The sequence below is a fragment of the Zonotrichia leucophrys genome, chromosome 1 (genome assembly GCF_028769735.1).
Source record: "Zonotrichia leucophrys gambelii isolate GWCS_2022_RI chromosome 1, RI_Zleu_2.0, whole genome shotgun sequence".
Lineage (NCBI taxonomy): Eukaryota > Metazoa > Chordata > Aves > Passeriformes > Passerellidae > Zonotrichia > Zonotrichia leucophrys.
Window position 1 is genome coordinate 68,885,510 of NC_088169.1, and position 27,992 is coordinate 68,913,501.

The following is a 27,992-nucleotide window of genomic DNA, read 5'->3' on the forward strand; positions in this document are numbered from 1 at the left end:
GCCCCAACATGCAGAGAGTACATAGCTTTAGGCTGTGCCTGGGGGGTGTAAGGCTGGACATTAGGAGGAATTTCTTCACGGAAAGGGCAATTAGGTATTGGAATGGGCTGCCCAGGGAGGTGGCGGACTCATTGTCCCTGGAGGGGTTTAAGGAAAGACTGGATGAGGCGCTCAGTACCAAGGTCTGGTTGTTATGGTTCTGTTACGTGCTGGACTCGATGATCGCAGAGGACTTTTCCAACCGGATTGATTCTGTGATGGATGCACTGCTGACAACCGAACAGGGTCTGTGTACCCACCACACCTCCGTACGGAATGCAGGGGGTTAAGGCTTCTTCCAGCAGGGATGGGGTCCTGCACAAAAAGCTAGAGCTGGACTGCTAGGAGGCAATAGAACATTTATGTTATAGCGGATTGTGGCACGCCGAGACAAAAGCCCTCTGCAGAGAGCCAGTGATGCGTACAATTAGCATATTTCGCCCGCCAGCGCGGGAGGGAGATACCCACAACAACGTGACAAAGAGCTCTAGAGAGGGTACCCAGCGCACTAAAGTGAGGGCACGGACGGGAAAAGCGGCTCGTATCCCTTTCTCCCGCACATTCCGGGTCAGGGAGCCCCTACCGCCTTTCTCGGCCCCGGCCCCCGCCGCCTCCTCCACACGGCCCCGCCCCGCCCCGCCCCGCGCGCCTGGCCCCGCCCCCGGGGGGCCGGCGGCGTCCGCGATCGCCGTGGAAACGGTCAACGTCACCGCGCTCGGAGCCGCCGATTGGCGGGAATTGTTCGAGAAGGCGGCCGAGGGCGGAAGCGGAAGCCGCACGTGGAGCCGGTGAGTGGCTGCCGCAGTTTCTGGAAACTTCGCCTCATTGTCATATTTAAAGCGGCGGCGGCGCCGCTGTGTCCCCTCCCCGCCCGCCCGCCCGCGCACGCTACGGGGACCGCCGGCCGCAGCAGCACCGGGAGCGAGCCGGGCAGAGCGGGGGCCTCCCTCTGGCGCCGGGGCCATGGCCGTGGTGGGCTTTGATCTGGGCTTCCAGAGCTGCTACATCGCTGTGGCGCGGGCCGGCGGCATCGAGACCGTCGCCAACGAGTTCAGCGACCGGTGCACGCCGTGAGTGTGGGGGTGCGGCGGGCAGGGGCCGGTCCGTGCCCGGCGGGGCGCCCGCCGTAGAGAAGCTGCTGGAAGTTTCGCGGTGGGGCGTGGGGGGGGTTCCCGCTGTGCGGGGCCAGCGCGTTCCCCGGCACTCGCCGCCTCGGGGGCTGCCGGGGGGTCGGTACAGGGTGGCGGGGCCGGGCGGCAGCCCGCTGTGTGTCCCTCCGAGCCGCTGCGTGCCCCCGTGCTCCCCTTCCCCCCCCAACCCGCTGTGTGCCCCGATCCCCTCAGCCGCTGCGTCCCGCTGCGCCCCGACCCTGACCCGCTCAGTGCCCCCGGGCCCCACCCGCGTTGTTCCCCTGTATGTCCCGGTCCCCACCCTCGGTGTTCCCTCGGTCCCGGCCCGTTCCGTGCCCCGGAGCCGGAGCGCGTCCCGCGGGCAGTGCCCGGGGCTGTGCGGAGCCGCTCGGGCCGTGCTGCGGCGGGCGGGGAGGATCCCGGGGGGCAGCCCGGGTGAAGTGGGACACGGGCGGACACGCTGCCACCCGTGCTGCGGAGGGTGGGCTCTGCCAGCTGTTCAGGGCAGCTCTCCCTTAGTCAGAGGTTAGATATAGAAAGCCTCTGGCTCCAAGCAGGAGTTAGTTGACAAGTTGGAAGCAGCCATGCACAGACGGGTAGGGTGTAGTCCGGCTGTGAGCTCTGAATTGCGATCATCCTGTTCCACCGTTCGGATAAGCTATTGGGAAAAGTCCTGGATTTGGGCCAAGGCTTTAAGACGGATAAAAGTCTTCCTGTAGTTTTTTTACGACAGGAATGACACTTTGACAGAAAGGCTAAGGTGTTTTATCTGCAGTAGCAGAAAATGAATCCGTGAGAGTTCTCAGTCGTGTTTGTTGTCAGGACCGAGTTAATTAGCCTGTTGTTCTTTCCAGGTCAGTGGTTTCATTTGGATCCAAAAACAGAGCTATCGGTGTTGCGGCTAAAAACCAGGTAGGTCATTTCCTGCTGCAAACTGTTGAAGTACCAGTGTGTGTGTAAAGAGAGTTGGCTGTGTGTATTTAAAGCCAAACAGCCTCAGTTTCTTGTTGAGTCTTTTATTTTAGAAATGCTGCACTATGCTGCCATGCTTTCTTTGGAGAAATGTAGGATGTTTTTGCTAGAATGCGTCTGCTCTCTCCTTCATTAATGTAATACTTTCCAGTGGAATATGTTCATATTCTGACAAGTTAAGGTCACTGGATTTCTTTTCCTAATGATTGTATACAGGATTTTCCTTGTACTTGATGAAAAGCATTTTAAATTCTGTATATAGTCTCTTAAAATTAGATGTAAAGGGAGAGCTTTTGCTCAGATTCTTAAAGCTATTTAGGGTACCTTACTACCTTTGGATTTGCTGTAAATTAAATGCTGCTGGTTTTGAAGGTGCAAGTCCTTATTTTGGATTTTTGTTGTTTTTGGTTTTTTTTTATTGAGGTGCTTTGAAAGATTGAATGTTTTCTTTGTTAAAGTAGTATTTTCAGTTTAGAAGGAGAACTTGATTTCAACAAGTCTCAGAATAACAAACTGTAATGATTAAACAAATCCTTAGGTATTGTGTGTTGTTACATAACTGCTGCTGGGAGATCAAGCATGCAGCCTCAGCTGGCCTGTGCATCTCTCTCATGTAGCAAAGGACTGCAGTGGGTTTCCATGGAGAGAGCACTGGAGGAGACTTTATTCCACTATAATAGCACTCCTCTTAATTTTGAATAGCCGAGGCAATACAAATACTTCACATGTTAACAAGCACGGGCTCATTCAGTTACAGGTTAGCATTTGGAGTAATTAAGTAAATACGTGTTTGTGGTTTTTTCTTAAATTTCATTTCAGCATTGCTCAGTTGACTGCTGACATTGTTGCAAGTCAGAAACTAGCATGATTCATTAGTGTGCAAAAATGAGTTGTTACTCAAAATGAGAAATTATCTGAACCTGATGTAGTCTCAAGCATGTTTCAGTATTGTTAGATTGTTCCAGTAGGTCCTGTGGAAAATATGAAGGAGGCTGCAAGTGAGGCAGATTCTCTTAGATTGCATTTACAAGTATGTATTTGCAGTGATGAACACCTGTGACTTTAGTTACCTTCAGACTAACCTGTATGGTGTTACTTGATTGAATGTTTCATGCTTGGCTCTCCTAGAAGTTGAAGCTAAATATTTTTGCCAGGAAAAAAGAATGTAATACTTTAAATGATAAAAGATGACAGATCGTTTATTTCTGTAGCTGTAAGTCATCCACTTTGGCAGATGACTTAAGATGTGAATTGTGTTTCTTCTGTAAATGTGGAAGTTTCCTGACATGGAGTACTGAGAGTTACATTTTTGGTGTCTTCAGGTGTAATAGCTACTTAAATCAAGGAATGCAATGATTGTTTTTATTTGAAAAATAAAAAGCAGAAGACCAAAAATATCCCACAAAATAAAAAGAGGTTTTGACTGGTGACTTCTATGGTGTGATTTTGTGAGAGAACTCAAAATACTCAAAGGTGCTCTCTTTAATATTTGAGAAATTGCTGCTGGAGCAAATTTTCAGCAAATTTCTGTAACCTTTAGGTAAGCATGGCGGCACTGGAGATGAGAAAAGTACATTAGTTAACAGATCATAATTCTCAGCTTTCTTAATTCTGACTAAGCAGGAAGATATTAAAACAGACCTAATGGCATACAATTACTCTAAAAATATCTTAAGATTGTTCTCTTAGAAAAGGCTTTGAGGTTAATTCTAAATTAGGCTATAAAAGCTGCCAGAGTGTTTGTGCTTCTCTACCCACTACATGGTAATAATTCCTGCTGCTACGTTCTTCAGTCGTACAGCTGTGAAATACGTAGCATTCAAGCACTCTGAAGTTGTGGCTATACAAATAAATAAAACCATGCTGGGCAACAATCTTCAACACAGGAACCTAACTACTCAATCACATTTAAGTGCTGGAATAGTTCCTGGCATGATTTTTGGCCTGCGTTAACTTGTGCTCGTACTATTAATTGCTGAGCACTGTTTGGTGATTGGAATAAACCGAGGATGACTCTCAGCAGGCAGTCCAAGTGTGACATCTTTCCACAGACACAGCTGTCTGAGAGTTACTGCTTTTTAGTGGGAGTATGGCCTCCTTTTTTTGTCAGGGAGCTTTTCTGTAGGAGAACTGTCCTAGTTGAGTAGCTTTTTAATAAAGATGTAGCTCAAATTCTTCTATTCCGTGGTGGAAAATTTTTAGTGCAACCAGGAATTGATGCTTTTCTTTGAGGGTAGTGAATGCTAGAAATATTCCTTGGTATGCTCAGCATTTGAGTTGCTATCATGCAGTCTGTTGGTGCCTGCCTAAATCTATTCTGTAGATAATAACACACTTTTGTAATTTCTCTCTAATGAAATAGAATTAAGTCTACTCTGAGATACTTGCATTATCTCTTAGGCTGTTCTTGTTGTCTGGTTTCTGTTGTGCTTTGCATTTCTGATAACGAATGCTTCTTTATGTCACTTGCTTGCTCTGGGGAGTTTGCATTGGAGTTTAGCACATATTTCAAGCTAAAATGTTAGCAAAAAAAACTTCCAAGTTGTCTATGCACTGTATTCTTCTTTGGTCTAGTGTAGGAATTTGAGTTTCTGCTAGAGGAGTGTGAGCGAGGAAATGATGTGCTTTCAAAGTAGCTCAGGGAGAAAAAAGTAACTATTGAAATATATGGGGACACTTAAGCTTGACACTTAGTAACTAGGAAAGCCCTTGCTTGCACTTTATTTAATAATGTTTAAAGTGGAGGTGGTGTGGCTTGGGTTGGAGGGCCAGTTTACCGACAGAGAAGCCGGCTTCATATGTAGTTGCAATCTTTAAACATTTGAATTTGGTCTAAGTTGAATTTGGGTGACAGCAGTGAGGTGCAAGGTGAGTGGCTCTGGTTGCCAGCACAATCAGCAGCAGAGTGCTCCAGTGCAGTGCACAGGGCGGTTTCCTGAACTGGGGGAGTGTCATGGGGAGACAAGAGCTGCCAGAAGCCTGCAGCTGAGTGGCAGTGGCTGATGGGACCTAGGTGGGGCCAGGACCAACAGCAGCAGTTTTTCCCAAATACAAAAGAAGCCCTTAGGGAGCCCTGATGAGCAGGGTGTGGCTCAGCAGTGTGCAGAAAGGTGCAGAGGCAGTGCCAGCCCAGGCAGGAGCAGTGGTGCCCACCTGGCAGAAAGGCATGGCCTCACTCAGCTCCACACAGACAGCGCTGGCAGGGACACGCTGCCAGTACTGGGTGGCACCTGCAGGGTGAGCCCTGCTCTCAGTGCCAGTACTGGGTGGCACCTGTGAGCACAGCTCTGGGAGGATGCCCAGGTACTCTTCCACTTAGTGAGGAACTCTGGCGGGAGTGTGTGGGTTGAGGACTATCAGGGAGTGTGTGTGAGAGAGATGATATAGTGGAATTGCACCCTGCCTTCCCTGGGACGTGCCTGGGAGGCAGACCTGACACACAGAGGATTCCTTTCTCTCTCCTCCACCTGCTGGAAAACACTGACTTGAAGGGATAGGGAGCAATCTGTCACCGAGGTTAAGTTGGCCTATGTCAAAACTGCTTCCCTGAAGAAAAAGAGGACATTACCGTAGGAGACTCCCTTTGGAAGAGAGCAGAAAGCCCAATATGCTGGCAGGAACCACTTCTTAGGAAAGTCTGCTGCCTGTCTGGGGTCCAAGTTCCTGCCCTGGTATGGCTGTCAGATAATTATCCATTATTGATTTCTCAGATTGGCAGTGATGAGGTTGCATCAGGAGGTCCAAGGGCAATCAGGGAAGATTTCAGGGCCTTGGAATGACTGCTTAAGGGATCAGGAGCACAAATAGTGCTATCATGTGTTCTCTATCCTTCCAGTTGCAGGAAATTATGGAGGAAACAGGAAGAGCCAGCAGACCAATATCTGAGCTTGAGGCCATTGGCAGAATTTGGGGGTTTTGATCATGGGTCAGTTTACAGGACAGCAGGACTGCTAGCAACAGGCAGGGTACACCTGTCTCAGAGGGGGAAAAGGATCTTTGCACAGGAGCTAGCAGGGATCACTGAGAGCTTTAAACCAGATTTGGAGGGGGGAAGACATACAACCAAGTTTGCTAGAAGTAAGCCTGGGGTGCACTACAGCAGTGTTTGAGAGAGAGTGAGGTCCTTCACTCTGCTGCCTTGGTGGAGATGGGATGGAGATCCATTCAGCAGCAGTGACACAAGGGTTATTACTGATGTGTTTAAAAACTGTAGAAGCTCCTGAGAATGGTCACATAGGAGCTGGGACTTCTGCAAAAAGGGGCAGAATCAATAGCCCATGAAGTGCATGCCAGCAGGCATCAATGCCTGCAACGCAGGCAATAAAGAGGAGGAGCTGGACACCATTGTGCAGCAGTAAAACTCTGACACAGTTGCCATTAAGGCAAGGTGGCAGGACGACTGGCACAACTGGGGTGTTACTCCTACCTGGTTAAAACCTGGCTGGATAGCCAGGCCCAGAGTGTTATGGTGAAGGGAGTTAAATCTAGCTGGCAGCCTATCACCAATGGTGTTCCCCAAGGCTCAGTACTTGGGGCCAGCCCTATCTGATATTTTATTCAGTGATCTGGAAAAGGGGATTGAGTGCACCTTCAGTCACTTTGGAGGTGAGGCCATGCTGGACTGGAGTGTTGATCTGCTGGAGGGCAGGATGGCTTTACAAAAGGATGCAAAGAAGCTGGATTGAAGGGTTGAGGACCACTGTGTGAGGTTTAATGAGTGCAGTGTCCTGCACTTGAGTCACAACAACCTCATATAACACTACAGGGTGGGAGCAGAGTGGCTGGGGAGCTGCCTGGTGGAAAAAGGCCTGGGAGTGCTGTTTGACAGTGGTTGAACATGAGCCTGCTGTGCCCAGGTGGCCAAGAAGGCCAATGGTGCCTTTGCCTTTATCAGCAGTAGTGTGGCCAGCAGGAGCAGGGCAGGGATTGTGCCCTGTACTCAGCACTGGTGAGGCCACACCTCAGATCCTGGGTTCTGTTTTGGGCCCCTCACTACAAGAGGGATGCTGAGGTGCTGGAGTGAATCCAGAGGAGGACAATGGAGCTGGGGAAGGGTCTGGAGAGCAAGTCTGATGAGGAGTAGCTGAGGGAGCTGGGGGTGTTTAGCCTGGAGAAAAGGAAGCTCAGGTGTGCCCTTATCACTGTCTGTAATAACCTAAAAGGAGAAGTTTAGATTGACTGTTAGCAAAAGATTTTTTATCTGAATGGTTTATAAACATCTGAACAGGCTGCCCAGGGAAGTGGTGTAGTCACTGTCCTGGGAGATATGTAAAAGGTGTGTGGATGTGGCTCTTGGGGATATTGGTGAACTTGGCTGTGTTAGGTTAATAGCTGGACTTGATCTGAAAGGCCTTTTCCAATTTAAGTGGCTCTATCATTCTAAATTATTTGACTAAAGTAGTAGACTCTGTTGATCATGTTATTGTTCACCCAGTTGTCTCAAGGTTTCAGAGATGGATAGTTTTATAATCCTTAATAAGTAATGGTTTGTGTCTAACTTATTAATGAGCTGATAAAAAGTACCAGACAGTAATTACCAGTGTTAAATAAAACTGTGACAAGGGAGTGAGCAGTAGTCTGAAAACTTGACCTGTGCTTGGGGGCCTACAGAACAGCTCTGAACACTGCAGGCTGATTAAGAGTGGATTTCTAACTATCCTGTATTTCTTTACAGCAAATTACTCATGCCCACAACACTGTATCTAACTTCAAGAGATTCCATGGCCGTGCATTTAATGATCCTTTTGTTCAGAAGGAAAAAGAAAAGTTGAGCTATGATTTGGTTCCCATGAAGAATGGTGGAGTTGGAGTGAAGGTAAATCTGCAGTGTATCTTTCTGGGTTGTATAGCTAAATCTGAAGTCTTACATTTCAGCACCTGAAATGAAAATATGGGTTTCTTTTAATTACCCTAAAGGTAGGTTGTTTTAATCTCTCTGTTAAAGAAGAGCTCTTCTATGAATAGACTGCTTTATCTTTAAATAGTGGATATTAACCTTCAAATTAAGGTTCATTTACAAGTAATTGCTGAAATGCAAGTTTCCCTGTTGGCAAATTGCACCTCTAGCTCAAAACGCACTGGCAGAAAAACTGCTAAGATAATTACAAGGTTGTATGGTTTTACTTCAAAGTATGACTTTCTGCCACTTGTGTGGAATTCATTGCAGCAGACCTATTAGGTATTTTACAAATGCTTTAGAAAATAGTCAGAACTCTTCTTTAGAATGATTGCCTTAGATGAGTGGCAAGTGTGTCTTTAGCGGACTGCCTGGAGTCAGTTACTTGCAAAAAGGTGTTCAAAACCAGCTCCTACCACATTGCAGGTTTGGCTCTTGCTTACCTTTCAAGGACTTCACTGATACAATGTCAGCTTTTCATAGAATCAATGATGTTAATAACATTGTGTCCATTTACAGAAATATGTACAATTACTGATAATGAAGCCTTGCTGGCATAACAATCAGTGTTGCCTCACTGTTGAAGACTTTAGCTTGAACTGGTCCCTCATAACTTCAGTATAGATCAGTCCTAAGTAGTGAATAGATCACAGAAAAAAAGGGAAGATGCTTTCTCTTTTGCTGTTTGTGATTTGTGAGGTTAACAGATAAATTCAGACAGAAATTATTGGTTTCCTTTAATCAGTGTGTGTAGGAGTCTTGTTCTGTGAGAGGCTAGTGTTGGGTGAACTCTACTACCTTTTTTTCTTAGGCTGATTGGAGAACAAATTAGTATTTATTTCTATTTAACTGTGGTTAAAAAGTTTTAATAATTGATTCTGTAAAATTCAATAAGACTGGGAGGTTTAGAGAACAGTTTTTCTATTAAAACCAAAGTGCCTAATTTTTCCCCAAACCATACTGAGTGAATAAAAGAGAAGTGTTACTTTCAAGCCTCAGCTGTAACATATTACTTCACTTCATTATTGTCATGTATTCTATTGCATGATAAAAATGGTGCTTCAGAATATTTTTTGCTAAGAGAGCAATAAATAAACTTTTTGCTAAGCTTTATCTTAAGCTTTTAGTTGTTTCATGTGCATAGGTGAATTGTTGTTGCACAGTTCTTCCTTTCAGGGACATTTCACGTGTTTGAGCAGAAGGATAAAAATGCTGAGGAAAAATACACAGCAAGTACTTTTGTACATTTTTTGCATTTGGCGTCAGTTTGAAAAATGATGGCTATTTTTACTTAATGGTGTGCCACATTTTAAACTTGTGTCATTTTTGGCAATTTTCTTAATCTATGGAGTTGATACAGTTCTTGATGTTTTAAGACAGGATAGAATTATTGCTTCTAAAAAACACTCAGCTGGGAAATTAAATTGTAAACTGAAGTTCTATAATGAAATAATGAAGCATGTCGTGATTCATAGAGTATTAGGCAGCAGTGTATCAAAGAACATTAAATGTATGCAATTTTCCATCAGTTGAACTAATGGAATTATTTTACCTATTCTATCCAGGTCATGTACATGGATGAGGAGCACATCTTCAGTGTGGAACAGATTTCAGCTATGCTATTGACTAAATTGAAGGAGACTGCAGAGAGTAACCTGAAAAAGCCAGTAACAGACTGTGTTATTTCTGTAAGTAATTGTAGTGCACAGGAACATTATGTCTTTTAACTTCAGCTATTGAGGGCATTTTGTTTCTATTCATGCAGAGTGAAAGAGAGCTCTACTAAGCACTTACAAAGACATTAACCCAAACTAGGTTTAGAGCTCCTGACTTGAAGAAATCCCAGGGCTGCTGCCATATTCCAGACCCTGACTAGCTTCATGAACTCATTCTCTTGTAACTGTCTGGACCTTTGGACCCAAAATGTTTCTGGATCCATGTATAAATCCTTCTGGAACAGCTTGCTTTCATGACTAAGCATACTAATTACTCATTGAAGTAAATACATATGTTTGTGGGTTTTTTTGGATTTAAAACAATTTGATAACAGCTTTGAACAATTTTCTTTGTTTATGAAGATTTGCCCTATGTCAGCTGAAAATTTTAGTTTCTGTCCTGTTTATCTTCATCCTTTCAGCAAACTTTGCTTTGTTTCTTTCACTGTGATGACTGCACAGAAAATGACCTCAGATCAAGATCAGTCATTCCATTGCAAAGCCCCAGTATAAAATAACACCTGCCTCTCTGTTCTCAATGACTCTGAACAAGTCTATCTCATGTTGCATCTAGGAATATTTAGCTCTGTTATTATTAGAAATGTTGATTCTCCAGTTGAACCTGGAAAGCTTGTTCTTCATATGTCCCTGGAGGGGGAACATCAGAAGGCACTGTCCAAGTCCAGTGCTAGAGATCTGTAGAAAATTTTCAGCAGAAATTCCTTCATAATTTCTTAGCACTTCTTGCCTGAAGTAATTTCTGCCAAAATAGATTATCTTCATTTGTTATCCCTTATTTCTTTGCATCTCTGACATCTGTAGTATTGCTGTGTGCTTTTAGTTCCCTCTTTCCTTTTTTGGAGTCTGCCTGCTAGTTCTGATTAAGGTATTCATGTCACTGTCTTCATAATATCCAGTTTCACTTTTTGGGCCAGCACTTACTGTTATTAGCATTTGTATACAAATAACTCATTTGTTTCTTGCTAGTGTGGGCTCATGTAAACTAGCTGGTGCTGGTTTAATTCCATCTCTGAGTAGAATATTTGAAGTGTCAATTCAGTATGGTAGTTGCATTTTAGAGGCTTGAAGGAAGTATCTTCCTCAAAGTGGAGGAATAGATACAATTTTTAAATTAATACTTTCAAATAAGTGGTCTAATGTCTCATTTTCTGGAAATAACTTTGTATTCTCACCTACTTTCTTCAGGTTCCATCATTTTTCACAGATGCTGAAAGGAGATCTCTTCTGGATGCAGCTCAGATTGTTGGTTTGAATTGTCTTAGATTAATGAATGACATGACAGCAGGTAAGTAGGATAAAATAGCAGTTCCTGCAGTTGACAAGTGGGATAGAGGGTGCATTTAAATACTTTAAGAAAAAGGGCTAACTTGAAAAGGCAAATATAAATATTTGAAAAACTTGCTGTTCTTTTTTTGGTTTAATGTGTTCTGTGTGAATGGGTAGATGAGATCAAGCTCCATTGATAATTATCTCCCTGAGTGCTTATTTAGGAGTCACTACATGTACCTGGACTACTTGTTCATTTAGTGTACTGCCCAGATGCACAGCTGCAGGAGTTAGACACTCCTAAAGGAAGTTCCTTGATTAAGCATCAACACCTCATAACTTCCAAGGCTTTTTTTCAGTATAGTCAGGATTTTAAGCAGACACATGGCTCTGCTGACCATTTATACAACTCTCAGACAAAACTTCCCAGCTTGGAAGATACTCACTGGAAATACAAAACTGGGTTTGGGTTTTGTTGTTAAGATGTTCTGTGTTTTTGATTACTTTGCAAGGCAAAAAGAAACAAACCCAAACAAATGCTGAGGGAGCATATACGTGACTAAGGGAGTATGTTCTGCTTTTCAGGTCCTACAGCTTAGATTAATGGAACAAAGCTTCCACAAAGATAGTGTATGTTGCATAGGTGTATGTCTGGATTTGTCTTTATGCTTTTGATCTTATAGCTTAATGTTCACAGGGTTGTTGTGGTATGCCACTGGAAATTAGAGACTGTGTGGATAATATCTGACGCTTCTTTTGCAGTGGCTCTGAATTATGGAATTTATAAACAAGACCTTCCAGCTCCTGAAGAGAAGCCACGGATAGTTGTGTTTGTTGATATGGGACATTCCGCATTTCAAGTATCAGCCTGTGCATTCAACAAGAGTAAGCTGAAGGTAGTAAGATTAAATGGAAATTAAAATGTTTACCAGCAATTAGAATCAAATAGCCTGCCAATCTGCCTTCATTTTTAAATTCTTAAATAATTTAATGCATGGAAAGTGGCAACAAGTCAAAAGGCAAAGGTTTTCATCAGTGTTCTTCATTTCATTAGAATTGTTTCAAACAGGATGTAAATTTCTTGCAATACACAAATGTAAGGTAAATAATACTAGTGCTATAATTTATTTTGCTTTATCTAAATGAGTGTATGGATGAAAATTTTGAATACTTAGGATTGTCAGTTACTTACTTAGTCTTACTTCCTCTGTAAAAGTGAAGATCAATTTTTGGCTGATGTAACTGTGCATTGGAAGATAGGCTGACCTGTCTCCAACATTATTTTGAAGAAAGGACTTGCTGATACTGGAAGACTGCTATTCACTGTGATTTTATTAGTGTTAAACTAAATAATTGTGGTTTTTTAAACCAGGTACTTGGGACAGCATTTGACCCTTTCCTCGGTGGGAGAAACTTTGATGGAAAGCTGGTAGATTACTTTTGTGCAGAAATAAAATCAAAGTACAAACTAGATCCAAAAACCAAAGTTCGGGCTCTTCTTCGTCTGTATCAGGAATGTGAGAAACTGAAGAAACTAATGAGTTCAAATAGCACAGACATTCCCCTAAATATTGAGTGTTTCATGAATGATACTGATGTATCTGGAAAAATGAACAGGTGAGTTCTGTACAAGACAGGCATTTGCTTTAGTGGCCATTTTTTAAAAGTGTTTCAGTGTTTGAAAGAAACTAAAATTAAGTGGTAAAATTAAGTGTAAGTGCTGAATAGCTGTGGCACTTTGTAATGTTAGAATAGCTAAGGCTGGGAAGTGGGGTGTTCAGCTAACCTGAACTGAATGTTTCAGTGCAATAACATACATAAAAGTTTAGATTCTTTTTGTAGAATATGGTCTTAAAACCATGGATTGATGCTTGCAAACCAGAAGGTTGGTTGCATATTTTGACTTTCTGCATATTTTAGGTAACTTAAATCCCATACTCTCTTAAGATAGCAACAATTTCAGATTTGTTTCTTTTTTTCTGTTCTTAGTGTACTATGGATATTGATAGAGAAATGGGGGGCAGAAACAGTGCTGATGGGTGATGACTTAACTATGGTCCAAGTGTAAATGAAGTCTGTCTCTCATACACATGTTTACAGGCATGGCTTCATTTGTTCTGTAGCTACTGCTGAGAGTGGTGTGTTGTTTTTCTTCCAGTGTTTAGGCAACAGTTTTTCATGATAAAGGAAGTGTCAGTGTTTTCTGAATCATCTGTAACCTTTGCTCTGAGGCAAATACATAGCAGCTGCCCAAACAAAACCTTTATCTTATTTAACTGCATTGATAGTGGCTTAGGAAAATTTGAAAGCAGCTGTTTGTGTACTACCCTGTCTATGGTTGCCACTTTAGCCTACTCACAGGAGTTTAGGTCTCTGTAGTGTCGTTAACCAACCTAGTCAGCATCAGTTTGGAAACAAATACCAGGCAAGGTTCTTGTGGGACAGGCATTCTTTAGTTAATTCCATTTTTTTTTCTCTTAGGTCACAATTTGAAGAATTGTGTGCTGACCTGCTGCAGAGGATAGAGATGCCTCTGCTTTCATTAATGGAACAAACACAGCTGAAAGTGGAAGATGTAAATGCTGTAGAGATTGTGGGAGGAGCAACTCGTATTCCTGCTGTCAAGGAGAGGATTGCTAAATTCTTTGGCAAGGATGTCAGTACAACACTGAATGCAGATGAAGCCATAGCTAGGGGCTGTGCTCTGCAGGTATAGTACTGGCAACACTTGATGAAATTAATAGAGGTGTTTCTTCCATGAAGAATAGGTCAAGCAGTTATGAAAAATTGTAGAAGTGGTCCATTTTAAAGTACTCAAGGGAACATACATGTTCACTAGATCTTTTTATGGGACTGTACTGTTTAAAAAGACCAGAGTACTCCTCCCTGGTGCAGTAGTCTATTGCAGGGTGCATTCTGTTAGCAGCCCACTCTGCTCTTCAGAAGAACACAATCTAGAGATCTTTAATGCCAAAAATTCAAGTTGTTGTCAAGCTGAAAGTTACTTTTATTCAACAAGGTATAAGATCTGTGGAGAGCCCAAACTACTGCAAGTTTGACTTTCCTGGTATCCAGCTTGCTATTAATGTGAAACAGGTTTTATTCTGTGTCCCTCCCATTTTTACTGTTTCCAGCTATATTTTACAAGCAAACCACACATTCTGTATTCTTCCTTTTCTCCTTTAACTTCTTGTCTTGTTTCACCCTCTTCTCTTTGACTTGTTTCTTTACTCTGTCTTGCTGACAGTTTTCCATTGCCAGCAATCAGTTGTGTTCAGGGAAAGAAGCAAGACCCTTTGGATAAACACTTCTTTTAGGAGTAAGCACTGTAGAATTTCCCTTTTTTATAATCCTGTTATTTCCTTAGTGTTACCTTTACTCACAAGCTGCAAAAGACCTGCTAACACAGCACATAAACACTTGTGTGGGAGATTTCTCTTCTCATACTGCATTGAAATTGAGTATTGAAATAGTTCTGTGTAGTAAAATCAATACAGTTTTCACTTGTTTGAAAATTTTTTGCTGTCATGTCTAGTGGAGTAGAGGAGTTAACCAGCTTTAATGCAAGCTTTTTTGTTGTTTGTTTTTTATTATTTTTTCAGTGTGCCATTCTTTCTCCAGCTTTTAAAGTGAGAGAATTTTCTGTGACAGATGCTACACCTTTTCCAATATCTCTGCTGTGGAACACAGAAGCAGAGGACACTGAAGGGTAGGTAGCTCAGACTACCATTCCATGAAGCTTTTGACCTTCATAATTCAGGGGTCATGTTCTTGCTTGCACTTAAACTAGGATTTTGGCATTCTCATGCAGAAAACCCATAGGCCATGTACCAGAGATGGTTTACAGGGAAGATTGTCAAGACATAGGTTGAAATTTGAACTGTAATTCCTCATTTGTAAAAACGTAAAGATTTTTAAAAAGTGAGAGATCTACCAACTAGTATCTTGTCTTGCCTTTATCTGGTTGTCAGGATTAGAAATATAAAATTAGATCAGTGCTTGGGTCCTGATTCCACTTTGCCTTCTGGCTTTTCATTTTTTACTCAAAGTGTTCTCTACACCTAAGATTCTTGATTTATTAGTAATGTTAGGTACTATGGAAATATTGTAAACTTATATGGATGCTATATATCTGACTGCAGGAGCAGTTTAACACCTAGCAAAAATTTAACATTTGTAAGAGTGATTTCTTGCTGCAGTCTCTTATGACTGACATCTGTTACTAATTGTGCCATGCCTGTGGGAAATGCAGTTGTTTTCTAGGATGTAAAGAGCTCCAAGTTCAACCTGTGGAAAAATCATGGTTCTAGAGGGATCTGTTCATACCTTTTTCATGTTCTTTGTAGTTCAGCCTTTTTTTTCTTCCTGTCTGTTTTCTGTGGAGGTGCAGGGGCTAATTGTTCTGTCACTTATGAGAGCAGCCTGTGGGTTCCTGTTCTAGGTAAAGCTCTCATTTTCTCCAATCTGGGTTATTAGATGAGATCTTCCACAGTTAGGAAGATCAAAACTTAGTTGGAAATTGGGATCAGGCTGGCATAATAGCAGACATGCCATAGAACATGAAGTAAAGCTGGTTGTTTTTCTGTCATGTTGAGGAACGAATAATAATCTGGTGTCAGGGTTCTCAGCTGAGCCATGGAACGTAAATGAGCAAGGAATTAACAGGGCTATAATTATCCCTTTGAGACTAAGGAAGGGTGCAAATTATGATTCAAAATACACTATTTCAAGCTCAAATAGTGGAATAGGACAAGTTCTCATTACAGTAGAGAACAGCAAATCCTTTTCCTTGCAGTACAGTAGTGAAGTGTCTTTATTGGAATTGTTCAGAAGGGTAAATGTTTCAAAACATGATATTCTTCTAAAGAGTTCTGACCCTTTATCAAAACTTTCCAGCTCAAATACACTGCTAAAAGTGATACTTTTCCCTTAATTACAGAGTTCATGAGGTCTTCAGCAGAAATCATGCAGCACCCTTTTCTAAGGTACTTACATTCTATAGGAAAGGTCCATTTGAGCTAGAAGCTTTTTATTCTGATCCTAATGGAGTCCCATATCCTGAGTCAAAAATTGGTAAGTAGTTGTCCTGGAAATAGTGTTGTCTCCAATAGAACAATTTGAAATCAAAGAGTAACTGTTGTGCAGTATGGCTATGATGTATATATTCAGGCTTTTGTCTCTGAAGGACTCGGAATGTTCCCATTCCTGAGACAACTGAATCGGTATTTTTTATTTTTCTTGCTTATAATGTTGCTTTGGCGTAATGAAGAAATGAGGGGGAGCAAATCAATGCCTACAACTAAAATGTGGTTATGACTACTAAAGATAGCTTTTAAACTTCTTTAATCTTCTTTTCTGCTTATCACTGAAGCAAGCTAGGAATAATTGAATAATATCTCCTGTATATAAAAAAAAGCATGTCTTGAATAACTAGTTGTTGTTTTTACTTATGCCTTCTGGGACTGACATAATGCTGAGTAACTTCTAATCAAAGCAGTCTGAAATAGTGGCAGCTACAAGACTACAGTATTGATTTGTCTATGTAACATTTCTAAGCATTCTTTCATACTTTTTGACAAATTGTGGCACTTGACAGTGTTGATACTTACAAAGAGCTTACAACATGGTTAGTTAGAAAAAGACTGATGGTAAAGACAGGCCAATTAAATAATTATTGAGTTCTAAACATGCAATTAAATGTTGTTTGTTTGCATGCCATGTATTTTGAAAAACCAGCACAAGGGAGAGGGACTTATTATAAGCACAAGCAGTGACAGTACGAGGGGTAATAGCTTTAAAAACTGCAATAGAGCTGGTTTAGATTAGATATTTGGAGCAAATTCTTTACTGTGAGGGTGGTGAAGCACTGGAATAGGTTTCCTAGAGAAGTTGTGGATGCCCCATCCTTGGAGGTATTCAAGACCAGGTTGGATGAAGTCCTGAGCAACCTGGTCCAATGAAAGAGAGAGAGTTTGGAAGGCAGTCTTTAAGGTCACTTCCAACCCAGGCTATTCTATGATTCTCTGACTGTATTCTGTAGTTACAGAAACATAGACTGCCTTTTGTGGCTTACTCTTACCATGAAGACTGATGGTGGGGTTTGTCAGTGTTCAATTAATTTGGCTTTGACAAATGAGAAACTGTTTATCTGCTGTTCTGAGAACTGGTAAGAACAGAACTGAAGATCAGATTTGTTTCAACTCAGTTGCCAGTTAATTCTTTGCTCAGAACAGAATTATTGGTATGACTGTGGGAAGTGTAGTATGAAGAACTACTATGAAGTGTAGTATGAAGAACTACTATGAAGTAGTAGTTCTGACGAGACTGGCAAAAGAGAGAACAGGTCACACAACTGCAGTATTATTTGATTTACAAGAGTGAGGATTATATTCCAAAGCCTGTGAGAAAGGCAGGTAAAAGCTTGTGCATTTGTGATCTAGATCTGTTGCTGAAGGAATGGTGTGTGCAAATATGTAGATTTGGCCTGTGAATTTGGGCAGCTTGTACTTTGCAGCTAAGTGAGCATTCTGGTCTCCAGGTCACTCTTGGTAATCCATGCATAAGGAAAAATGTCTGCAGTTAATGTCAAGGACATCTGATTCTTCATTTGCTGTTGAGCTAATTGTCTGTCTATTAGTTTCACAATGCTTGTTTCAAGTATTATAATAGTTACAGAACAATTAGGTTCTGCCTAAGAATAAAAGGTAATGGCCGACTTGCACCGATGTTACAAACTGTAAGGAAAGCCTCTAGAAATATTCTTTCTGTGTTGGGCAGTAACTTGTATTAGAAAGGCACCACTTAATATTGACATTAGACTAAGCCCTTCAGTAGTTTTCTTTCAGCCCACTAGTAACACAGAGAACACCAGTTTTGTATTTACTCTGTATTAGTTGTGTCAGGAGAACCTACTCTTCACTTTATAAGATGAAGCTAGCTGAAAAGCAGTGTACTTTGGTTTAGTTGGTGTTTTTTTTCTGGTAGTACTGATTTAATTTGAGGGACCATGAGATTAGCATGGAGCCTTCATTAAATATTTATAAAACAGTTTGTCTATGAAAAAGGGAGATGTTTTCCTGGCTCTGTAATATTACCTACTTAATTCCACTGTGTGAGTTTTGATTCTTTTGGTTTTAGGTAGGTATGTTATCCAGAATGTGGCAGCCCAGAAAGACGGAGAGAAGTCTAAAGTCAAAGTGAAAGTCCGTGTCAATACTCATGGCATTTTCAGTGTGTCCACTGCATCTATGGTAGAACCAGTTAAAAGTGAGGAGTGTGAAGATGTCAGTGTTGAGACTGAAGTGGAAGCTCAGGACCAGAGGTCTATTGAAAACTTCAGTGATGTAAGTTGACCTTTCGTGTGTGTGAATGTCCTTAATGATTGATGAAAGTGTATTCTGCTGTTACATACTCTGGAAGAAAAATACCTTCCTCTAAGGAAGCAAAAGGAGATTAATTTTAAGATGTGTGTAGCTGTCAGGGAATTGTCTTTACAAGAACAGGAGATAATTTCTGCTATCTTGAAAGTGTGTGGATTTCAAAATCAGTTATTGTGTGAAGTGCCAAATAGTGACAGGTTGTTTGAGGGTGGGGTTGCTTACAGCTGCCATAGTTATCCAACTGTTCCAAACAGGAGAACTAGATCTGGATTGTTAATTATCCATGCACTTTGTGGTGAAAGAATTTGTATGTAACCCTTTGTATCAGTGAAGTTTTTTGAAACTTTTTGTGAAAGGGAAAGCTGAATCGTTTTCTACAGCATTGAAGGAGAGGGAAGCACTGGGGAATAATGCACATTGTTATAGTCTACTTGATCTTTTAATAGTTTTGAGGGGGAAAAAGTAAACATTATGACTCAAGAAATTAAAAGCCCCTTTTTGTAAAAGAAAGTGGTCGCACGTGCACACACGCACACAAGTATTGTGCAGCAAGCCTGGCACTGGTAACACTTTGATGAGCTCCTTCTGAACTTGTGCCCAGTCTGTATCTCCAGAGCTGAAGCGTGTGTGTTTCTGCGTGTGCACAGAATGCTGTGTAGGGCACTTTGTACCGTACGTGCGTCAGAAGTGACGTGCCCTATACTTAAATGCAAGTGCACATGCCTTCTACATCCTTTGTGCCTGGGCTTTCATTTCAGAAAAATATCCAGCAAGAGAACAGTGAGGCTGGAACACAGTCCCAGGTACAAACTGATGGTCAGCAAACGTCACAGTCTCCCCCTTCATCAGAACCTCCCTCTGAAGAAAACAAAATCCCAGATGTCAAGAAAGTGAGTGACCCTTTAACTCTGTTGAAAATGTTATCCTATATAATGGCTTTTAAAATGGTAATATATTTCAGGAAAAGTAGGAACTTGGTGTTGGAACCTTTTTCATTTTCACACCTTTACTATAGTGAAAAATAATATCTGTATCTTGTGATGATTTCTGTACAGAGTTTGCAAAAGGATTCCTGCAAGAAGCCTTTCTCCACCACTTCCATGTCTTCTTGCAGTGTTGTGCAACTCGTTTATTTGGGTTGCAGACATTTCAATTTAAACAGCAGTTAAAGGCCAAGCTTATTAGGCCTGCTGAGGGAAGCTGGGATCAGGAATTCATAAACTTAAAAGGAAACAATCAGTGTGAAACATTTGTCTGCATGTTATTGCTAGTGATTTCAATTTTTTCATCTGTATGAGATGAAAAATGCTTTGGGTTAAAGTCTTAAGGCCTTCATCATCATTAGTGAACTGCTATGTTACACATGAACACTTCTGGAAAATCTGCAAACACAGCATGTATCTGAGGAATGTCCTTGCTGCAGCTCAGTGCTTACTGTCTCGAAACAGACTCTAAGGAGACTAGGATAGGAGGTGGAATCCCCAAAAGGAAAGTGCCTCACGAGCATATTTTGAAGATTTTAAAAGAACATGGAAAAACCTTTGTGTGTTCTTCCTCTGAACGTATCTTTCATCATAGCAGTACTTCATCAGAAAGAAGTCAGGAAAATTATCTTATTTTTCTTCTTTCTAACTCAGACAAATGAGAAGAAAGGTGATCAGCCCCCAGAAGCTAAAAAACCCAAGATAAAAGTGAAGAATGTGGAACTGCCCATTGAAGCTAACTTGGTTTGGCAGTTAGGAAAAGATCTCCTCAATATGTATATTGAAACAGAGGTGAGTTAGTGTGGTTTAGACTGCTTTCTTGTGTGCAGTTATTAACCATTCACCTGCTTCTCAAGGCAGCCTCTGTTCTTGTTCTGCCACCCTGGAGTGTGGGCTCAGTTAACAGTGAGCTAACATGCTGTCTGCCTTCTAACACATAACTGACCAATGTTTATCAGAAAGACTGAAGTGTCCTTTACAGCAATTAGTATCAGAGCACTGATTCGTGGAATGGCATCATAGATTCATTTAAACTGTTGTAATCCAGAGAACTGCAACCCATTTCTTCAGATGAGTCTACTGCATAATAATGAGAATTTCAACAGTTAGGTGAACCAAGGCTTCTGGGAGACTCTATGGGAGCTGTGCTTCGTAGAATGCTGTTTGAACATTGTTATTTTTTAATTAAAATATTTTCTGTGGTATACAGGGAAAGATGATTATGCAAGATAAACTGGAGAAAGAAAGAAATGATGCAAAGAATGCAGTGGAGGAATATGTATATGAGTTCAGGGACAAGTTGTCTGGACCATATGAAAAGTTTGTTTGTGAAAAGGTAGGTTATGGTTTCAGGAACTTCTCTGAAAATACCAAGTATGTGTTTTGTATACCTTGGTTAAACTTCCTCAAAGCCACCCTAAACATACTGCAAAACCAGAACTTCATTTGAATGACGGCAGTGACTAACCCAGAATAAGGCTTAGGTGTAACAAATACATATCCCTGAAAAAAGATTTTGTCACAAATGGAGTAAAGTTTTGTTTCCAGTTGGAACTGGTGACTGGAAGGGGAAACTGTGTTGCTTTATGTGTAACCAAAACCATGATTAGAGTTAGACCCCAAGCATTGGCCTAATCAAAGACAAAAGTCTGTAAATGCTACCTTTGTTGTAGATGTGTGTTCCTTAGTCCAGAAGCTGGCATGGTTTAAGTAACTAAATTAGGCAAAAGCTGCAGTAGAAATTAAATTTTTATACAGGAGGCTAAGGATTCATGTGTATATTTACCTCTGTTATGTTCCTTCAAGACAAACATGGTTGATTGGTGTGTATTGCAGTGTTTGATGTGTTGAATTATATTGACACACAGGATCTGCAGGGATTCTCTGCCCTCCTAGCAGAGACGGAAGGCTGGCTGTATGAAGAGGGTGAGGATGAAGCAAAGCAGGTGTATGTAGAAAAATTAGAGAATTTAAAGGTAGGCCTGTTAATATGCCCGAAAAGCAAAATTTCCAAAAGACTGTGCTAGACAACATTAATGAATGTTAATGAATCACGTAAACATGGAGGAATTGCTTTTTCTAGAAATTAGGTACTCCGATTGAAATGCGCTTCCAAGAGGCAGAGGAGCGACCAAAGCTATTGCAAGAATTGGGACACAGGCTCCAGTACTATGCTACAATAGCTGGGGAATTCAGGAATAAGGTAAGTGGCCTTTTTTTAGCCACGGTGCTTCTGTGAGGCTCATTGGCTGGAGGGCTTCAAATGCACTTTCAGATGAGCTGTGAACTACTGCTATATAGGTCACAAATTTAACACCACAAATGTTTCCCAGTACTCAAAAAATCTCATGCAGTGTGTCATATCTTCAGTTGCTTGATACTTCTGGATGTTTTCAGGCTAAAGAGGGTGTTCTAATAAAGAGTTTAGACTTGTGGTCTGATTCTTGACCTTTAAGAAACTGATCTGTTTTTTAGAAATGTGCTCCTCTTTCAGGGACAAGAATTATTGTATGGTGAGAGGCATTAGTGTAAAACCTAGCTGCAGATAAAGTAAAAAACACAATTTTGTTATATGTGGATATTTGGGGTTTGGTTTTTTGTGGGGTTTTTGTTTTTTTTTTCATTGGTATTTGTAGATTATGTTCTTGATAAGCTTTGCAGTCTGAAAATTTGCTCCTTGAATTTCAGCTTAAAGAGTTTTAATAGGATGGCTTTCAACACTCAGACTAATTAAACCTGATATTAACATCAGAAACAATTATGTCTTCACAGCTATAGATTACAAAATTAAGTGAAATCATTAGTAGTGTTACATGTGAAATAACTAGCATCATTGTAAATAGTATATTTAAAAACTTGGTTTTATTTAAGAATTCTAAATATGGATTCATTGGTTGTGTTGCTGGGTAGATCCTTCTCCTGATAGTAGTTAATTGTGTAACTAGCATTGTAGGGAATGCTAAAGTTGAAAACTTTGGTCCTTTCCCTGTACATCAGAATCTCAAAGTCTAAACTATCTTGGGCTCAGGTAGCTCCTCCAGAATGGGAGGGAATATTTTTTTTAATCAGCTTTTTTAAGAATGTTATATTTTATTGCATGTCCTTTTTGTGAAGCTTCTATGTCCTCTGTGAACCAGATTTCTTGTTCATTTGGGTAAAGGAAGCTTTATATTCACATCTGTATTTCCTGTTGTCTCTGGCTGTAATGGATCTCCCTTGTGGCTAACTTCTATTTGTTTTGACCATTGGAAGAGATTTACAAGTTACAAATAATTGAGATAGACTTGTTGGCATAACTTCATTATGTTATTAACACTTGACAGTTATTAACTAATACAAAATGTTTGTATTTTGACAGGATGAGAAATACATCCATATCGATGAGATGGAAATGATGAAAGTAGAGAAGTGTGTTAGTGAAGTGGTAGAGTGGATGAATAATGCTGTGAGTGCCCAGGCTAAGAAGAGCTTAGATCAGGATCCAGCTGTGCATTCAAGTGAAATTAAGGCAAAGCTACAGGTAAGTACCATAAGAAACTATCTTTAGAGGTTGGTGCTGAAAGTAGACTGGTATCTGTGCCTTTTGTCCTTCCCAGTTTCATCTCGCTGCTCTAGTGTTCTTGAAAGGTAGAAAGTATGGAAAGGAGGAGATCCAGCAGAACAAAGAGGCGCTCTAGTGTACTGTATGCAATTCTATGCAGCTCATTGATATTTTGTCTTTCAGTCCCCTTAAAAACTCAGGTTGTTTTACTGAGGGACAAAGTAGTATTGAGAGAAACCAATATGAAATCCAAAATACTTAGCTGAACTTTGCCCACAGAACATCAGAAAGTATACCAGTTAATTTATTTCAGAGTACAATAAGTACTTGTCAGTTTGGACTCAGGGGAACAAATGCAGAAGCCAATTTCAAACAGTTTTTTGGACACAGGACTTTTTGCACTAGTGAAGCTGGTGGCTCCTTTATACACATTCTGCCCACATTTCTTCCATCTTTTTTAGGAGTTAAACAATGTCTGTGAGCCTGTTGTGACACAACCAAAACCAAAAGTTGACTCTCCTAAGGAGGAAAACCCATTAAGTGAGCAGAGTGATTATAAAACTGAAGACATGGGAGATGATAAAAATTCTGAAATGCCTCAGCAAAACGGCGAATGCCATCCGAATGATCAAAACACCATTAACATGGACCTGGACTAAGCCACTGCACTTGCAGCAAATTATTTCATCCCATGACAGAAGATGTTTTGGCTGTCATATGTGATGGGGGTGGGAATGCATTGTTTTGGAAACTATTTATATTTTTTTCTTAAGACTTGTCTGGGAATATGTTATGTTGTGGGAGGAAGAATCGTAAAAGTGTTGGTCATGACTATCCTAAAAGGAAAATTGCCTTGGTAACTTTCAGATTCCTGTGGAATTGTGAGTTCATACTAAGCTTCTGTGCAGTATTTAACCATTTGCATCACTAAAGATGAAAAGAAGCCCTTGCTTTGAAATGTACTGCTCCTTTAAAAGGTTGTAATCGAAACACTCGTAGGCATTTGTAGATGCCAAGGTAGTTTTCTTTTGTCTGGACATCTAATTGGGTATGTCAGAAAAAGCCAGTGTCTGTCCCCTTCACAAGGACTTTGCAGAAGAAATCCTTCTGTCTGAGGTTTTTGATTGTTGCAGTCCAAAGTACTTATCAGGTAATGAGATGGTGAAATGTGTTAGTAGCATGCAGAAACGCTTACGTTTCATCTCTTGCTAAACAATACATTTTTCATGTGGGGTACATAAAATGAAGGAAATGCTAATTCTGTTAGTGTTATTGTGAAGCTTTTTAAAGAGCTTTGAAATAAAGTTCATTTTACTGGTATCTCCTGACCTCTTGAGTGTAAGTGTTTGCAGTACTTCTGCTCTTAAGTGTTGCCCTCCTTACAGTTTGACAGACCATTGCTTTGTGTTTCTGTGCAGGAGAGTTATAAATGCACTTAAAACTCTCACACTTTGCACAGAACCAGTTGTACAGTGAGATGAATGTAATTCAGCCCCTTAACGAATAATGCCTCTTTCTTTTCATTGGCCCAAGTGTTGTAAACACCTGAAAGAACCCAAAAACTTCACAGATGTTAGAGCATAGGACGGTGTTTGTAACTGATGCCTATATAACTTAGGTTACAAGATGCTTATGTAGCTTGAGTTAGAAGATATCAATATAACCTAATGTATCTGTAAAACCTGGTACCAATATAACCAGAATCATAACTTTTATACCTATGTAACCTGATATAAATAACTTTCTATACAGTGTAATGGCTAGTTGCTTAATGCTGAATAGACAAAAAAGAAGGAAAAACTCACCAGGTGGGCAGTTTTAGAGATAGATAAGTATACTACTAATGAGAAATTGGTGAATGTAAAGGCAATTAGCCACAAAACAAAGAATTTAGGCTGGTTAAGACCAGCCCGACCAAGGAACACTGTAACTGCACATTCTCTAAAGACAAGGTTGAAAAGTTCAGATGTGAAGAAGACCTTGGAAGCCTTCATCCAAGACCCCTGCTAACCCCTGAAATGGGGAGACACAGATGCAGTGCAGAAAAACTATCTAATAACCATGAGATCACTCATGTGATGATGTTATAGTGATACTAAGCAGTACTTACTTTGTAAGTACACCACAGCACTTGACAAAAGTGGGTGAGTTAGGTGGAGAAATCTGCCTCATCACCATTGCTGCATGAAACAAATAGCTGCTCTGTAGACATTGGTCTGTGGGGATTTATTTCCAGCCTAGTGGAACCCTATAACTTAGAAATTGTAATCCATGGTTCAGAATAAGATGTTAAAACCTGGTTAAATACTTAGGCTAGGCTCTGCTTTTTGTTATAGACTAAACTGAAATAATGATATTTTCAGCCCATTCAAGTTTTTCTGATTAAACCTTAGTAAAGGTTTTAAAAACTAAGCATTCCTCTCAAGTAAATCTCTCTAGTCTATTGGAGAAGATTTTTTTGCATACTTGGTGCAGGGGAGGATGCTCTGTGTTAAACATCAAATTACACTAGGGAATATTAGACACCTGAAAAGCTGTGGGAAGAACTTTTCTTGGAAGCATATTCTGAAGGCTGTTAACTCTGCTGATGCATGCAAGCACAGATCCCATATGTAAGCATGTGGTGCCAGATGCTTAAAGATCAGTGTCACTAAATGCAAAAGTGTTTTGGTTTGTTTTTTTAGTAAGGGTTAATTGTGGCTACAGCAGTATTTCATCTGGAACAACACAACCTAATGGAGAAAAGATAAATTTGTGCCATGGGAGCTACTAAAGAGAGAGTACGGATGAGACAACTGGTGCTTTCAAGGGCCAGCTGATCCTATCTAAGGCAAGTCTTTTTCTTCTAGCTGGTGTTTTTAGCATCACCTTCCATGAGTCTTCTCACAGCCAGGGGCAGGAGCTCTAATGCAGTGTGTGCAGTTTCATGCAGTAGTGCCCGGTTTTCTGCTTTGACTATATTGACTGCATATAACCCATTTGATAAGTGGGTTATTAAAATGCAGATCACTGTTATTGGCTGCTTTGAGTTGCCTCTTTTTCACTTCTGCAAGACCGAACTTCAAAACCACGTCTGAGGTATGGAGAAATATTTCTGTGTTGGTACCAGTAGAGTGGTTTCATCAAGGGTTAACTGCTACTAACAGACTACTGTTTGCTTACATTATTGCTGATATGGAAATTGACTTATATTGCAAAATGAGTAAGATGCCTTAGGAGAAAGCTTAGCTTAATCAGTGGAAAATTTTGTAGAGGCATTTGAAGTATAATTCTGTCAGAAAAACTAGTCCTGAATCTACAAAAAGCAGCTTTTCTGGTCCTGATGGATTCCCATGTATTGAGTTACCTCTACAGAAAGTACTGAATTTTCCCTCTAATTTTCCTCTAATGAGCCTTCATAAAAAGTTTGCACTGAGAACAGATGAATCTGGGCTGGATTTTTTTTCTAATTTCTGCACTGTTAACTCTTTCATACCAGCTAATGGTGTGACAAGTGATGAATCCCTTATGATTAAGTGGCTTATTTAAATCTTTACAGTGCTTGTGGTTTACCCTGAGAGGGGGAAGAAGGAAAACAAGAATAGCTCAGTGATACAACTTTACCTTCCCTCCCTTTGCCCCAGTTTAATGACTTTGCTTTCTAATTTACCTTTACCAGATCATGAGGAAACCCTGTGTGCCAGCTTCACTTTGATCTCAGTATCAGTGACAGGGAGGTTTGGAGGTTCGGGATGGCAGCTCCCTTCATGCTGCAGCATAGCACAAAAACAGCACCACAAGACACAGATTACAGGGCAGCTGAATCTCACTGGTACAAGGGTGTAAGGGCCTTAATATTTTACTGACTGAATACTGCACAAAGGTTTGACTCTCCTTTTGGAAGCAGAGAGAAAGATAACTTGATTCCTCTAAAGCAAGCTTTTGCAATTCTTTTCAAAAAGGATTTTTGGTGCTGTGTATTGTTGCATTCACATACAATGTGTATCTTAGAGTTCCCAATTTTACCCAAGTCTTTATAGCTGTTTTACTATAGTGACATTATTAATAGGGGAGAATTTACATCAGTATTCAGTGTGGTTTTATTTTTGAGGCACAACCTTTCTCAGGCTGTGTTCTGAAATGCTTTAGAGTCCTTTGACATATCATAGAAAAGTGTCTTATGAATACAAGTGTTTGTTTATTATTCATAAAATGTGTGCTGTATACAAAAAACTCAAATGCCCCACTAAAAATGTTTAAGGTCATATTAGGGGTAAACACTCAAACTGGACCTAATCAGATTGCCTTTTTGGACCATTATTAACCTTAATTACATATATAAGTATTCCTTCACCACCTTTATGTTCCCAGCATAACAGACTTGTGAGTTAACTCACTCTTTAAAATTTATAAACTCACAGCACACATCAGGTTGCCTAAAATTTACTCTTTGTCCAATTTGGAGTCTTAGATGACTAAAATTTATGTAAAATACATGGGACTTGTCATAACTGTTGTCTTTTCCTGTGCCTTTTTTTTTTTCCTGAAAGCTTTAGTGGAATGAAGAACTGTGAGATTATGCACAGTTGGAGAAACTATATTTTTACATGAAATTTTAAACTATTTTAAGCCAAGAAAAGCTGAGAACCACAAAAAAGATATGGACAAAATAAGTTTAAAAAAAGGGTAAAGTCCTAACATTTATCCGTTGTATAACCTCTTTCACACAGGTCTGATGTTGTGTGTTTTGACAGACTACTGCTACATACACCGGCTACAATTGAAGTCTAAGTGATACACTTTAATTCTTGGTCAGGTATCTTGCCCTCAGTGAAATATCATTTTGTTATTTACTGCTCCCATTTTGTAATAGGTTTGGCTTTCCTCAGGGGGTGTATGTTGCAAATGATGGAGGCCTAATAAGATAATTTCTCTGGAATACCAAATATGCTTGTATAATTTATAATAAAGTTCTCATTTATCAGGTTGGCTCTTAATAGGTGAGTTGCTAAATTTGAGTGGAGTTTTTAACTTTGTTGTTACAGCTGAGCATCTGATTGTTAGGGTGTCC

General features: G+C 40.6%; 1 protein-coding gene across 2 annotated transcripts; it reads left to right on the top strand.

Annotated features, from left to right (window-relative positions):
- Nucleotides 1–872: 872 nt before the first annotated feature.
- Nucleotides 873–24,262, top strand: HSPH1 (heat shock protein family H (Hsp110) member 1). Of its 2 annotated transcripts, XM_064716537.1 has the most exons (18): nt 873–1,109; nt 2,024–2,081; nt 7,816–7,956; nt 9,603–9,725; nt 10,959–11,058; nt 11,802–11,935; nt 12,412–12,656; nt 13,521–13,749; nt 14,642–14,748; nt 15,979–16,112; nt 18,177–18,382; nt 19,177–19,308; nt 20,056–20,193; nt 20,612–20,737; nt 21,270–21,377; nt 21,485–21,604; nt 22,760–22,921; nt 23,404–24,262. In XM_064716537.1, the coding sequence occupies exons 1-18, from the start codon at nt 1,003–1,005 to the stop codon at nt 23,599–23,601; spliced, it is 2,568 nt and encodes an 855-aa protein (XP_064572607.1). In that variant the 5' UTR covers nt 873–1,002; the 3' UTR covers nt 23,602–24,262. The 2 variants fall into 2 exon arrangements, with proteins under 2 accessions (XP_064572607.1, XP_064572606.1); XM_064716536.1 differs by lacking the exon at nt 19,177–19,308 and having other exon boundaries at nt 887–1,109.
- Nucleotides 24,263–27,992: the final 3,730 nt, after the last annotated feature.